The sequence below is a fragment of the Pezoporus flaviventris genome, unplaced genomic scaffold (genome assembly GCF_033815535.1).
Source record: "Pezoporus flaviventris isolate CSIRO_AGI_PZ_B2104156 unplaced genomic scaffold, CSIRO_AGI_Pfla_v1 ptg000041l, whole genome shotgun sequence".
In the NCBI taxonomy this organism is placed as follows: domain Eukaryota; kingdom Metazoa; phylum Chordata; class Aves; order Psittaciformes; family Psittacidae; genus Pezoporus; species Pezoporus flaviventris.
Genome location: NW_026892589.1, coordinates 14,214,837 through 14,230,647, shown reverse-complemented (window position 1 = coordinate 14,230,647; position 15,811 = coordinate 14,214,837). Strand labels below are relative to the sequence as shown.

General features: G+C 48.2%; 1 protein-coding gene across 4 annotated transcripts in view; it reads right to left on the bottom strand.

The window, feature by feature from the left end:
- Window positions 1-4,915: 4,915 nt before the first annotated feature.
- KIAA1671 (KIAA1671 ortholog) overlaps window positions 4,916-15,811 on the bottom strand; it is a 64,868-nt gene continuing 53,972 nt past the window's right edge. For all 4 annotated transcript variants that reach the window (XM_061466504.1, XM_061466507.1, XM_061466505.1 and 1 more), the window contains 7 exons: window positions 13,600-13,718; window positions 9,796-10,051; window positions 8,364-8,538; window positions 7,228-7,355; window positions 6,742-6,881; window positions 6,500-6,582; window positions 4,916-6,030 (listed from right to left, as the gene is read on the bottom strand). In XM_061466504.1, the coding sequence (XP_061322488.1) occupies window positions 6,504-6,582; window positions 6,742-6,881; window positions 7,228-7,355; window positions 8,364-8,538; window positions 9,796-10,051; window positions 13,600-13,718 (897 nt within the window). In that variant the 3' untranslated portion in view covers window positions 4,916-6,030; window positions 6,500-6,503. The remainder of the gene's footprint in view (window positions 6,031-6,499; window positions 6,583-6,741; window positions 6,882-7,227; window positions 7,356-8,363; window positions 8,539-9,795; window positions 10,052-13,599; window positions 13,719-15,811) is intronic.

Sequence of the window (15,811 nt, the reverse complement as noted above, 5' to 3'; positions counted from 1 at the left end):
TGCGCCAGGGCACGGGGCTGGCAAGAGATAACGGGAGAGGAACGGGAGAAACCGCCTTGCCCTGGTCCTCAATCCAAGCCAAGCGTTGCAGACGCCGGGACCTCGCCTCAGGCCGGTGCTCCCCTGACGCCCGCTGCAGGCCCGGCAGTGCCGCGGGTACCTCTCCGGCACGGTTCCGCTCTGCGCCCGGCGCGGCCGCCCGCCTATTTATGGGCTGCTTCTGGCCAGAGCAGCAGATTGCCCGGGCGCTGACGCAGCAGCTGCGTCCACGGAATTCCACCCAGGAGATCCCAGCTCAATAGCGCGGGCTCGCCATGGAAACGGCATTCAGGTGCCCCCGGCGCTGCCCGCACAGGAGATTAACGTGCAAACTCGCATCAGCACGTTCCCACCACCGGCGGCCGGGGAAAACTCTCCCATCAGCAGGAACGGCAGGGACGGGCCTGGAAACCAAGCACGGCGCAGAGCAAAAGCATGCGAACGGTCATGGTTCGGGCTGGAATGGAAGGAGAGACCTGGGGGCTCTGCTGGTACCTGGCCCTGAGGGTTTGGGTTCTGGATCAGGGCTGCCCCTCAAGGGGAAGTTACCTCCATCGAGCTCCTTTTCCTCCTGTGCGCCCCAGGCCATCTCCCTGCCCCATGTGGCTCCCAGGAGCATCCCACACACGCAGACCTGGGCGCGCTGCTGGGAGCCAAGGGCGTTGCACGCGGGTCCATCAGCCTTCGGAGGTGAAGCACGATGAAACAGGGCAAGTGCAGCCCTTCCACAGCAGAGACCGAACCGAGCGCCTTCCACTTTGCTGGTAGTGCGCCCGATTCCCTCCTCAGTGGGCACAAACTGCATTCAGCTCCACACCTCCCCAATCACTGCGCCTCCTGCAGGGTTTCCCACCTGGGTCTCATCTTGAAGCCAAGAACTGCAGAGGAAACAGCTCCCAAAGCTGCCAAACCCCAGGTCAACCCCGCCAGGCTGGGCAAACCTGGGGTTCACCCGTGTGAGAAGCGACCAGAACACCGGATGGAGCCCTGCTGCCCACGGATGGAGCCCTGCTGCCCCTGCTGCACACGGATGGAGCCCTGCAGCCCCTGCTGCCCACGGATGGAGCCCTGCTGCCCTGTGCTGCACACGGATGGAGCCCTGCTGCCCTGTGCTGCACACGGATGGAGCCCTGCTGCCCTGTGCTGCACACGGATGGAGCCCTGCTGCCCCTGCTGCACACGGATGGAGCCCTGCTGCCCCTGCTGCACACGGATGGAGCCCTGCTGCCCCTGCTGCACACGGATGGAGCCCTGCTGCCCTGTGCTGCACACGGATGGAGCCCTGCTGCCCCTGCTGCACACGGATGGAGCCCTGCTGCCCCTGCTGCGCTGCATGGAACCGCGCTGGGGTGGGCTGAGGGGCTTGGCAAGGTGAGGTACACGCCTGTTCGTGGCCGTGATGCTCACAGAGAGCCCGGCGCTGCGGGCAGTCCGATACCGCCCCCGGCCATGGCAGCTCCTTCGCACGACCTCGCTTTCCCTTTGCACATGGGGCCGCTTGGCTGGAAAACACCAAATCCCTTCCGCACCGCACGGCCCCCAAGGGCGAGCCCGGGCTGGGTTCCTTTGCCTCCTTCACCGCCCACAACAGCATCCGGCTGCTGACTGATGGGAAGCACAGAACTCTGCCCACCAGGCCTGCAGCGCCCATGAATCTTCCTTTGCGCGTCGATAAGGCAATTACAGGAACATGACAGAAGGGGCACCAGATCTCACTGATTTCCCTTCCTAACAGAACTCCATTTCCTTCTGCTGTCAGCCCCTTAAATCCCGGTGAGAAATGGCTATAGTGTTGGAAAACAGATTGGTTTTCCCTAATATCTGCTAAAGCTGGACGGGAACGGTACAGTACAATACACAGCAGCCAGAATATCTTTATTACTTAGGAAACTACGTAGTACAAAATATTCTCTAGAGCACAATGTATTTATTGTGACCCATATTTACATAAGCTATAAGGCTATGTGGAACAATATAAAATGTTAATCTATACAATAGCTCCTTTAAAAACAGGCTTCATACCATTGTGGTTAATAGATACCATCGTGTTTTATAGACACCATTGTGTTTTATAGACTGGTTTGGGTTGAAGGGACCTTAAAGCTCACCCAGCTCCAAGCCCTGCCACGGGCAGGGACCCCTTCCACTGGAGCAGCTTGCTCCAAGCCCCTGTGTCCAACCTGGCCTTGAGCACTGCCAGGGATGGGGCAGCCACAGCTTCTCTGGGCACCCTGTGCCAGCGCCTCAGCACCCTCACAGGGAAGAGCTTCTGCCTAAGAGCTCATCTCAGTCTCCCTTCTGGCAGGTTCAAGCCATTCCCCTTGGCCTGTCCCTGCATCCCAGCCCATGCTGGCAACCCCATGCTCTCCATGGCTTCACCGACCGCACTGAGGACACGACATGCACCACCAGAGCTGTGGATACATGGTTCCTCTGGCTCCACAGCATCCAGTTCAATGTCTGCCAAAGGCTCTCTCCCATCCTACTCACAGTAACGCAAAGGGCAACGACTGCAGTATCAGCACCAGGATTTTCACAGAAAGGGGAAAAGGCTTCGAGACAGAAGCACCTTTCACCGGGACACAGACTTGAACACGGCGTATTTAAACTATTTATATGATATTTGCCTTAGAACTGCCCTGATCCCCACTAAGCTGTCTTGCTCTCCTTTTAACACCCAGACATCAAACCACATCCTCACTTTAATACCTAAGCCAGGAGGCCTATTCCAGTGTGTTTGCACAAGTCCTAAAGGTTATGAGCGAATGGATGCTGCTCCTCTCCTCCAGATGAAAGGGCCAGGTGAGGGTTTGCTTTCTGAACGTGACACACAGTGTTTAACAGCTCCCCAGTAACTGTTTGCAAACAGAGGGTGAACAAACTTTGTGCGAGCAGAAGGAGGGGGTAATTCCTATAGGGGCACTTCCAGACCTCAAAGGCTGAAGAGCAGAAGCGGCGCCTTTCTCCACAGGAAGTAAAACCAAAGCAGCTCAGGGCTCAAATTCGAGCCGCACAGACCTCAGAGAGGTGCATCTGCAAACAGGAAAATGAGAGGGAAGGGATCCACAAGTGGGACTGCAATGAAACGGGACAGAATGGCTGGGTAAAACCCCCCACCGAACTGGAGGGATTCCTGGTAAGAACAAGAGCAGCGCAGCAGAAACGACTTCTGAATTCCATACACCTTGACTCTTACACAGCATTGGGTAGAGATGCTGGAGTGCCAGGATCTCCATCACGCTTGTTATTACTCAGCCTCTGTTAGGACAAGAGCTGATCCTGCTCTAAGGCAGGTTCCAGTAACTCAAGAGGACTCATCCCTTAAGTGCTGAGGTCAAGAGCTCGCTCCCATCTTACATTAGCAGCAAAAGAACTACGTGGCAACAAAAGCAAGAGCGTAACAAAGTCAAACAAGCATTATTTGGAATCAAAATAGAATTATATAAAGTGTATTACAGAATGTTCTATCAGTTACGTAGTAATAACTGATTTCTATATCTTTTATTACATAGATAACCTGAAGAGAAGGGAGTAGGTATTTAATCCATGTACAACATAAAGAAATGATAGAGCAGAAAAAACACCTTCCCATTCAACAACATTCTAAAGATGCTTTTTAATTAGACATTTAAGCGTTAAACATTTCTTAGTAGTAGGTTAAACTATTAAATACAGTCAGGTTCAGTGCATTGTCCAAGCAGATGTGGAAATGCATACACATTCAAAGGGCTTTGTGGAAACCTGGTGTTAATCCCCTCAGGTTCCTCAAACGCAGAGCAAACACTTCAGTTACACACCTTCCAGCCTTCATTTATGAGACCAAGAACCAGTAAATCCTCCAGCTCTCGGTAATGCAACACTCTCAACCTGCTGGATTTGAGCATGGAGCCTGGGTAAATACTCTGGTGAGCAGGGGAATTTACCTGATTTCTAGGTACTGTTTGAAGTCAGCCCCACTTCATCTGAGTAAGCAAAGCATCGCTGCTCCTTTCACAGCCGCTGATGGAACTGATGGTACCCTTGAGTGCTGCCATCACAAAACACATCCCAAAAGACACACAAGCGAAGCTTAGGAGTCGCCATTTCCACCATCAGCTAAAGGAGAGGGAAGGAATTATGTGCAACATGGTAAAGTGAGCTGAGAGCAGCTCTTCAGTAGTGGTTGACCGCATCCAACTGGAAGCCCATCTCGTGGCCCAGGTTAAACCCACACAGAATGAAAGGCTTGGCAGAAAGCTGGGGTGATCGTTTCTTATCTGGTAGCAGAAGGGGCTGTGAAACTCTAACACTGCAACAGCTCCGATGTGAAATGGGGCAAAGCAGCAAGGAAAGGTTTTTTTTCCCCTAAAAGAAACATATTCGTTTCATCTCCATTAAGTACAGGGAGCTGCTATCGGAACTAAATCTGGGAGAGAGATCTGGGCATATGGGACTTGTCTCTTGACATACTGCTGTCATTCCCTACGAGCAGACTGGGACTAAAATTCCCCTCCTCTATGACTCCTCCATGAGAAGAATTGGCACATGGTTTTGGCAGCTACAAGCTGGATAGCCGGCAGAGCAGGCATGCCACTGTGGCTCGCAGATGCACCCCTGTGGCAACCCCAGGAAGATCAAGCTTCCCGAAACGCTGATTGTAATAAAAGGAAATGAGTTCAAGTGCTGGTGCTTTATCATTAATACCCAGGGAAACCCAAAAGCAGGACACGGGGAGGGCAAAGGAAGGAGCAGGCCCCGCTCCCACCCCAGCCACGGCATTGGGGCCATACTGACATGACAGAATAACCTCCCTCGAGGGGCTACAGCTTGGAAAGGTTTACTGGAAAGAGCACTTATCTGGGGGGAGAATAAAGCATGTCTGACATGGACACCTGGGTTGCTGTTTCAGAATCTGTATTCAAAGATATGAACACACTTGAGATATCAGTGGTCTCTGTAACACCCGTGTTGTGCATGAGATCTATGCCGCTATTAGAACATCGGTCTTAGCAACAGGAAAGGAAATGATCTGAGAAGCTGAAGATCACATTGAGGTTATCCCATAAAATCAGCATAAAAATAAAACCTTAAACCTGGTATTTACAGACTAACAAATCAAACTATGAAGTGGGACCACCCAAACTGCTATTAAAGTGACATTCAAGAATTAACTGGAACCCTGATATGAGTGTAACATCCTCCCTCTTCCCTTCCTTTTTTGTTATAAAAACAGTATTTACACAGTTACGGTTTTCAGAGAGAACTGGTTGACGTTATTGCTCGATCCTCTTTAGGAAGGACATTCCAAGGAAGCAATTATTCCACATGCTGACAAAACACAGAGTATAGCATTTCATAGTGACAAAAGTCAACCTTGTGTTCACCTAAAAGTGACCCCGTCTGCTGGCGCAGCAGAGCACACGGAAATACCAGCCAATCAAAAATACATTTTACAAGAAATCCTCAAGTTTCCTTTGCAGTATGGCAGTAAACATGGTTTGTTCGCTCGCTCGCACCCTCCACAGGCTTCAGCCGAAACAGGAGCTCACTAGTTTCTCCACAAAAAAAAGAAAGAAAAAGATAAATCTGATTAAAATTGTTATTTTCATAACCAAACACAAAGCCCAACCTTCCACGTGACGTGGCTACCAGCAGTCACCCTTCTCTGTCGCTGAAAACCTCTGGAGAAGTGTAGTCTCTGTTCAACAACGAGTGACTTTGCCGCTCCTAGGTCAAGTATTCCCATCTTTCCTGACCTTCTGAAGGGCCACCTATGAGCCACGGGTTCTTCTTTCAGGCAGGCCCAGGTGACTGTCCTCCCACATCCAAAAAGATACAGCTTTGTATTTGACTATGAAGATGAAGCAGCTTTCTCCACGAAACAGGAAGGCACCATGCACATAGCAGTTGAGGCAGGAAGCAAACAGCAGCAACGTGACGTGTGAATTTTAGGTTCAGATGAGTTAAGGCTTCTGTTAAACTTCTTCATTGTCTTCTAGTTAGAATCACTACCTGCAAAGAAAGGAGCAATTAGGCCACGGGATGACACGGTCAAGAACACAGTCAGAGCCCTCTCAGTGTGACAGGAAAGCCCTCACAAACCAGTACTGCTGTAGTGTTGTCTGGGCCTAATGAACGTGTTAAATGAGCTGCCCAGGATGCTGCTGAAAGAACATACACCAAGGTTTTCAGGCTGCGTGCAAGCCTCAGTTACCCACTCACAGACTCCTTCTTGATGGAGGCACAAACAGACTGAAACCAGCTGCAGACAACCAGGGGATGTGTATCACCTGTGAATGAAAGCTTCTCTTCCAGAAGTGCTCTGCCACAGCACGGAATTACTGCACGTTCCTGGGGGCATGCTTCTTGGTAAGTCTGCTTCAACGTTTATGCTTACAGAGCTGGTTTACTGCACTGGTAAGGAAACGTTTTGCACGTGTTTCTCTCCCACTGCACAGCCCCTCTTTCTGTCAGAAGATACCTTTTCAAACCTGATTCTCATAATGGCTCTGTCTCTTCTTTGATTTCAGCTCCTTCAGCCACTGAGGAGACTTTTCTTCTGACCTACGATATAAAAAAACCCTCTTCAATTACAAAAATTCATTACAGAATAAAAAAGGAATATCCCATTTTCCCCATGAGCCTCGGGAAGTGCATCTGCATCCTGGTTTTCCCCCCCCAAAATGAGTTTAGCATCTTTCCGACGCCGAGGCAGTCTCTCACCTGTCCTCCTTCTCTACACTGGAGGGCAGCACTCTGCTGCCGGGAGCTCCGAGCTGCGGTTGTGGTTTAGGGGATTTGAAGGGCTGAGCAGAACTTATTTCAGCAGGACTTTCCGACCCTTGTCTTCTCCGCAGCTGAGCCTGAATACAAAAGAGAAGGGCTCCTTGTTAAGGCAACATTCAGCTGGTGTTTGGAACGGAAGAGATTTACAAGCCCACAAAGATCTATGTCTGAAATCACTGAAGGGATTCCTTATGAACCTTGCAGGCTCAAATGCGTGTTTGCTGACGCAAAGCTTGTTTTGGTCCAAATCACTTCCTATTTCTAGCCAAGAGTTAAAATAAGCCAGGTAACCGGGTGGTGTTTCCACCCATCACACCCACCCCGCAGACCTCTCCAGCAGAGCCTCCCAGCTCTGCTCCTGGAGGGGACGTGCAGCTCCCGACCCGGTTTAACTCTCAGCTGACAGCTTCTGCCCACACGCACCTTGAGAACAGAATGATCCATTCCTGGAAACACGGGGAGCCTCTGGGCTTGTAGAGACGGTGACCTGGCAGGATGCTGGACCCTGTCTTCCTCATCAGAATCCTCCTGTTGCATAGTTTTCTTCTCTTCTAATTGATTGTTTAAAAGAGAAGCAGCAGAGGAGAGGAAAAGCCGTTAGTCAGCAAGCTCTTCACCTGTACCTTGTTCTAGATCTCCCCCTTCCATTCAAATGTGTATTAAGAGAAAGTTGGGGCTGTTCAGCCTGGAGAAGAGAAGCTGCGTGGAGACCTCAGAGCAGCTTCCAGTATCTGAAGGGGGCCTATAGGGATGCTGGGGAGGGACTCTTCATTAGAGACTGGAGTGACAGGACAAGGGGTAATGGGTTAAAACTGAAACAGGGGAAGTTTAGATTGGATCTAAGGAGGAAATTCTTTCCTGTTAGGCTGGTGAGGCACTGGAACGGGTTGCCCAGGGAGGTTGTGAATGCTCCATCCCTGGCAGTGTTCAAGGCCAGGTTGGATGAAGCCTTGGGTGCCATGGTTTAGTGTGAGGTGTCCCTGCCGACGGCAGGGGGGTTGGAACTGGATGATCTTAAGGTCCTTTCCAACCCTAACTATTCTATGATTCTAAGAGTTATGTTAACACACCACAGGACTGAGCTCAGTGCTTCAACAAACATACTAGGTACTCAGCAATAGAAAGATTTCTTGCTGACAGGTGAGGGAGCAGAAGGTATTCCTAGTTTAATGCATGTTGCTGCTTCTAAACATCTCGGTTGATCACACAGTGTGAGGTAAGTTTCAATGGGAGAGAATGCATCCAACTGCAGCAACTTCCAAACTCAGGATTTCCGCAGTGAGCAAAATTCTCTTTAAGTCAGCAGCCAGAAGCTCAGGGAAACTGCAGCAACATTCTCCTTCACCGTGGTCTTCAGCAGGTCTGGTGCTGCAGCTTCCCTTGCTCCAAAGGCTCCAAGGAATGGAGGGGGGAGACTTGATTTAGGGGATGACCCAGAGGCAGGAAAAGGCAACTGCTGTTAAACCTCAGTGCAACTTCAGGTATGTTGTAGCAGTTAAAAACTCCTGCCCTGGCAACCAAAGTGACCCGAGCTGGTTATTTCGGGTAGGGAGGGATACCTGTGGAATCTTTAAACATCCAGGTATTGTCGGGTTCTTCTGTCAAAGAAAATCTGTTCTCAAACTCCAGCCCTCTGCTTCTTCTAAGGGAGTGGGAAATAGGAGCCCGGCGCCGTCTCTTCTTGCTGAGCTGCACACGTGTTTTCAGAGCGCTGGAGTCCAGAACAGTGGTTTGCTGGAAAGAGAGACAAACCCTTTACCTCAGCCAGCCTGAAAATAAGTCATCTCCCCTTCAGTTTAATTGAACTGTAGATATTTGCCTGATTATTATTCTTGTAGTTACTTAAAACTATATTAAAATTAAAGAGAATTTCTAATGAGGGTAAGCTAGACTGTGGCTAACGGGGTGCAATGCTCCTTCTTTGATCTCTCTTGGCTGTGGATGCCTGATGTGCATGAATTATTTTAGCTAAATTAATAGAAAACTAACTGTAATAAATAGGATTTTGGTTCCTCCAGTGTTTTCAGAACGCAGCCTTGCTCGCTAGTACCAGCTGAAGGCTGAGAAGATAACTGGGACCTAAACAGAGCAACTCCACTAAATTCTCTTGCAGCAGAGTGCTGGGATTTCATTGTGCTGACGGGCTGGCATCCACAGGCACGTCCAGCTGCTCACCAGCAACAAGGAAGTTGTCATGTTGCAAGTGAAGTGTCACAGCAGTCACAAAGCTCTGCGCTCAGTCTTTTCCAACACATCCATCTCTGGCTCTGAAGGTAAGGCAACAGTTACAGGGCAAAAGAAGGAGCTCTGATTTATTTGTTTAAAGCAATTTGTACCAAGAGACTTGTTGGTAATGAGCAAACGGCACTGAGCCCCCTCCCCTTCTTCAGGAGATGTGGGTTTGTGTCTTTTCAAGAGGTCAGGAGTAAACTCCTCATTAAACCAGCATATTGCCAGCTGAACTTGCAGCTATTCGTGTTTTAAAGAGACACCTTTAACCACAGCCCAGGAAATCGCTGTTCTCACACTAACTGCAAAGATCTTAAGTATGAAAGAAGTCCCTTCAAGGGCAATTGTAAGTGGCTTCAGATGGAGACCAATTGTAATTAAGAAAAATACTAGTCAATGTCTTCATAGCATGGCTCATAGCACGGCAGTCAGCAGCTATTTGTGATATTTGCTTCCAGTGTTCAGAAAGCCATTTAACTCTTCTGTTACAGCTCCTCGAGGAGCAGAAACAGCAACTTTATTAAGCCACTGGCAGACATTACCCAAGGCCAATAGCTCTGGAATCTCTCAAAAATCTAAGCACTAAAGAAACTAGAACAACTCTGTAGCTTTGATGTGAAACTTTTCAGGCAGGAAGTCAGTTGGGAAAACTCCATGGGATAAAGAAAAGCCAGAGGAAGCCTGAGTGCAAAGTTTCCATTCAGACCAACACAGGTAACTATATAGTTAACGAAGAAGTTGTTTCCCATTATGGTAACTTACATCAATGAAAGAGAAGTCAGGGGTCTTTCCATCAGGGTAGGTATCTCCCGGAGGAGGTAAATCTGTGCCATCAGTAGAGTCCATGTCAGTGCTGGATCGATCCAAACTCGTGCTCCTTTGGTCTTTAGAGAAGTCATGGTGATCAGGCAGAGAGGCAGCTTCTGTCTGTGAGGACAGTGAGGACGGGTGGCTGTTGGGAGCCTGCTTTCTTGTTGAAATGACATCGTTTTCCAAGGAAGGAGATTCGGGCACAAAGCTGCAAATGAAGACAAGGGAATCTGAGAGACAAACACAAGCCAGGACAGTCTGGATCACACATACTCAGCGGATGATAAAGAAAGGCAGAACTGAAACAAGTACCAAAGGCATGTTTGGATGCAGCAGGTACCAGCAGCAAGGGTGTGGATCGCTTTCGTTAGCACAGCTTTTTACCCCCGTGAATTTACAGTGTACTGAATGATGCAAGTACACAGACAGACTGTAATGACTGGATTGTAACATTCTGTCATTGCTTGGGGTTTCTTTGCCCCAGCACAAAGGCCCCTCTGAATATATACACACAGACAAGATGAGGGAAACAGCAGGGAAATAACAGCCAGGAAATAAACCCCACCAGTGATCTCCCTGTTTAATATCTAACAACAGCAGACCTTACGCTTTGGCACTGTGTACATGTGAAACCACCGTGAAGAATAATGCCCTGCTTGCAGGCCTCAGGCAAAGAGAAACTGATAAAAGATTCTACTCCTTTCTCATCCAAAATAATCTCAAATACATATAAATGCTTATCAATCCAGAACAATCAATCCTTCTCCTGTAAGTGGATTCCTGTGGGACACTAGGAGGTACTTGCAGAGCTTTCAAGATCACTTGTTCATGTTCCCTTCTCCCCAGGAGGACACTTTTATATATATATTATATTCATTATATTACACATATTCTATACATTATATTACATACACATTATATATTATATACATATACATGTGTGTATATACACACAGAATCACAGAATCCTAAGGGTTGGAAGGGACCTCAAAAGATCATCTAGTCCAACCCTCCTGCAAGAGCAGGGTAACCTAGAGTACATCACACAGGAACTTATCCACGTGGGCCTTGAGTATCTCCACACACATATATAATACTCAGATTGTATTTATTTAAATTCATATGAGTCTATTGCTAATGTAATAGTGTATATTTCATATAGGTATGTGGGTTTTTTGCTTAACAAGAGCCTGTTGTTACCGAGAACCTTTTCTTCATCAAATATCCAGGAAAACTGTTCAAAACCCCTCAAAATCTCAACACTTATGCAGGAACACAACACATTTTGAACAATAGACCTTAGTATTTGGTACAGTCCAATGGTGGTTTCAGAGGCAAACACTCAGGAGCTGTTGAATAACAACGTTCTACCAAGCCGCAGTGCGTGGTGTATTTCCAGCCTGGCAGAGCAAAGCCTGCACGCAGGGTTTCCAGCACATGGGCACAGTGAATGCCTCTTCTCTCCTTCTGTGTGGGCCCCAGGATAATTAAGCAATGGTTCTAATGAGCTCCAGGGGGAAGGGTTTGTCTGCTGGTTTTGCTTTGAATGGTACTTGGTATCTGTGGCCTTAGGCTTTAGATCCACTAGAATATGGAAGATGATGTATTATGCATCTTCTTCTATCACTTCATTAAGATTCCAAGTTTTATGAGCACATCCATAAGCTACCAACAGTGTGCAACTGGTGCCATTTACAGACACTTGCTTCTCTGAAAACCTATCCTACATCCAGCCCCCACAAATGCCAGCAGCATGGGCACCACACATACACAGTAAACCGAGATCAATCCTCACTGTCAACTGTAATTAAATTCCATTTGTTTTAGCAAGCCAGTGCTGCGAGGCCATAAAGAATGTGTTGCTTTATTACACAGAATTAGGAGTCGAGGCTCCTAATTTCACAGGATGGTTCCTAATCTGGTTGGAACCGGATGAGCTTTAAGGTCCCTTCCAACCCAAACCACTCTGGCATTCCATGAACCTATGAAAATGCCAGGGGCTGGAAGCTCCTCTGGCACAGCAGCACCAGGATGGTGATGTTGTTTTGTCCCTGTTGTCATTATATTCCTTCTTTGCTCCCCAGGACTCAGGTGCCAGTGTGCTCAGCGTGCTCAGTTCAGCGCCTGGGCAGGCGTATCAAGGTGCCCAAGGAACACAAGCCCGGGGCTGTGTGGCTGGGGAGATACACAGTCTAAGGGAAGTGAGCCAGGCAAAACAGGAAGGCTGAGTTATCAAAGCCTCCTCTAAGTTCCTGCCTCTGGCTGAGCAGAGAAGGACATAAGCACCGCAGCAGCAGAGCCCTGGGACGTGCTCCATCACCCACAGCAAGAGCAGCAGAACGGATGCCCTTGTCCTTATGACAAGGCCTCTGATTCATAAAACATACACTGCAAGCAAAATGCAGATTCCAGGAAGATTCCCGTTATTACTTTAACATTTTAAAGTACGTTATTCCCATTCCTCTAAGTGTCTGAATGAATACACCAGTAATTCCCCTGCAGTGAGCCTTAAGTCAAGTTAAAGCAGAGCAAGGGGGTGGCAAAACACTGAAGAGTCGCTATACTGTCATCAGTACACTGTAAAAGCAGAAGAAACCAAACGTTTCTTCGAGTGGAAACAAAGCTCCAGGACATGGGGACTGAGTTCAGCACTTCAAAGAACCACCATTTCCAGGTGGAGCTTTTCTGATCAGGAAGAATCCCCCAGGTTTGAAGCTGCATTCAACTGCTGTCTGTTCCCGAGCTGAGACAGCACTGCTGTTAAGAAACTGGTTTCAGAAAGTGCCTATAACATCCTGAAATCCAAGTTAATTTAACAGGAGGCTTGGATGTCACTGTTGGCATGTCAGTGAGCTCACTGACTTCAGCCTGAAAGCTACCCTGAGCTCATCAGCAATAAAATATTTATAACACACTGTTCTCGAGCATAGAACACACCAAACATAATTGACACTAATGTCTGCTATAAGATCTCAGCAAGTATAGCATTAAAAACCCAGAGAAAATGCTACTTTCACACTGCACTGAGCAGACAGGATACTGGCTCAGTGTAGATGAAGCCATAATTGACACAACAGGTGTAAGTTACAAACCCTCACACTCCAGTGCTCTAGGCTTATTTCATTAAATCATGTTAATAATAGAAAAGCATCTGTAATACTAACTTTCATTCACCTGACAGACCTTAGAGCAGCTTCCAGGCCTAAAGAAGCCAAAAAGAAAGCTGGAGAGGGGCTTTGGACAAGGGGAATGGCTTTAAGCTGCCCGAGGGGAGACTGAGATGAGCTCTCAGGCAGAAGCTCTTCCCTGTGAGGGTGCTGAGGCGCTGGCACAGGGTGCCCAGAGAAGCTGTGGCTGCCCCATCCCTGGCAGTGCTCAAGGCCAGGTTGGACACAGGGGCTTGGAGCAAGCTGCTCCAGTGGAAGGGGTCCCTGCCCGTGGCAGGGGTTGGAGCTGGAGGAGCTTTAAGGTCCCTTCAACCCAACCCAGTCTATTCCAGTCCAAGCAGGCATTGTCACTGGTTTAGAAGCGGTGATGCTGCATTCTCACTGAGGGTGGAGTTTAGATTTCAAAACTGACTGCAATTTGCAGACATTAAGGGAACATTTCCTCACTGACAGACTGAAGAAACCACGTGGGCACTGAAACCGAGCACAAAGCTCTAGAGAAGCCCCATGCTCACCTGCACACCCAAGCCAAGGGCTGCTCTCCTCACTCAGGCAAGCAGAGCCATGCGGTGGGAGCCGGTGCCCTTACCTGTCCCCGCTGTGGCGCGGGTTGTTCCAGGTGCCGTACTGGCTGTCGGGCTCCTGCACGAGCGTGTCGGTGTCCTTGGCTCCCGCGGGCTGCCTGGAGAAGCACTGCTTCAGCTGATCCTGCAACGACACCGTCAGAGCTCTCAGCATCCCCTCAGCCCCAGCTCAACGACTAACAGTTCCGTTGCCATAACGGGCTGGAATTCACCAATTACACTTGGCCACCTTAAAGCCAGGACTAAACTTCCTTGTTAGGAATTTATTTCCAATCCCATCTCCCATTCCGAGCCACTGCATTCTTGCAATCCCTGCATACAGAGTATTTATCGATACAAAGAGCTGCTTTCTGCACTGAAAACGTGGCATCTGTGTTAAGCCCCATACCTGCACCCCTCTGTGGGACAACGCTCCCTGACCTGGACAGGAGATGACCCAACACACATGAGCATCTCCTTGTCATTGGAAGCCAGTGTCTCCCACCAGCTGCAACTGATGCACCTTCTTTCTATGCAGGGTGTATAGAGCCTATTACCTGCAATCACTCCCGCTGTTTCTAGCTAGAAACACAGCCTGAAAAGCTTAGAAACAGGAATGGGAGCAGCAGAAAAGCAACTTCATTTCATGGCATTTAGGAGACATTGTTTATAATGAGTGCCGTTATCACCAGTGGGATGGTTGGAAGGAGAAAGCATGGATGGCCCAGATAACACGGCCTCAGCAGCAGAACATCTACATGCAAATGGATTGCTCCTCTAAAGGCTCAGCAATTCTTAACTGGGGATTTGAAAGTGGGTCCTTGGAGGTGCCAGGGAAAAATCATTCCTTCCTCTTCAGGAGGTTTTCCTGTCGGGAAGTACGAGCTGACTTTTCAAACACAGTAGAGGATAGTTAAAAGAGATGGATCATTTTCTCTACTTCCATCCTCCATCGGCCTTTATACTTTCTGGATAGCACTTAATAGTCTGTATTAACTTTCGGGTTTTAAATTACCAGTCAAAATCACCCAAACACTGAGAACTACACATACCATTGTGTTTTGGTACTACACATACCATTGTGTTTTGGTACTACACATACCATTGTGTTTTGGTACTACACATACCATTGTGTTTTATGGCTGAGATGCTTTTGAGACACAAGCAACTCCAATTTGATCACAGAGATACATTTGCATTTTCTGGCACTGACATTTTACTTGGAACAACCTGGTGTTCCAGACAAAGAGCACGAATGAAGAACAAACTGAGATCACAAATCAAGAGCTGTAAAATATGACAGACTGGGAGAGTAATATAGGACACTGAATGTACCAGCGTGACAACGTTGAGGTCTTTTTTCATGCAGAAGCTCTACAGAACCCAGGATCCTGCAGGATGAAGCACTGACACGTCTGGCTCTGACTTTTGTTGCTCTTAAGAACAGACCTGCTCTGAACAGAAACCATTCCTCTACAAGAGACAACCACCCATTAGTAACTTGACATGCTTGTGCTAATATGCGTGATCCATGCTCTTCCTTCCTCCATCCCTTGGCAGAAGCAACCAGAGCTGAAGGCAGAGGTGTTCAACACGTGGAGCGAGGCCAGAGACAGCATCTCCTCAATAAACAGAATATTCATGGTACAGTAAAACCAGTCATTTCAGAGGAAAACAGGGTCTGGTGTCTTCTTAGCGCACAAGATAAACCCAAATTGGGAACTTTCTTATTCATAATCAGAGAAAAATCTCCCCAATCACATAAACAGCACTGTTGCTCCAGGATTCAAGTGCTGTAATTCTCCATCTTTGATCTCCAACTTCATCGTTCTTATCCCAGTAGTCAGGAAAAAACTAACTTAATTTTCATACAAAATAAAGCTGCCGAGCTCTACACTGATTTCCCTCTAGTTCTTCTAAAATGAGACATGATGATCACGGCTCTTTCAGTGCTCCCTTGGAATGAAGCTGGGTTTGGCCACAGGCCAGGGCTGATTACTCCTGCAATTTCCAGTTCCTGAAAGTGATGTGCACACAGTATTGGTCCTACAGCACAAAAATTAACCGTAACCAAGCACGAATGCAGACACGGATGTGAAAAACTTCTGCACTGATGGATTCCTCATACACCACGTCTTTATTCCACCAGTTGAAAGAGATCTCATGAGTCAGAATCCGCACAGACAGCCTTAAAAATAGCTTTGTTTGCCAAAGAGACCGAGACATCCGACAGCCAAA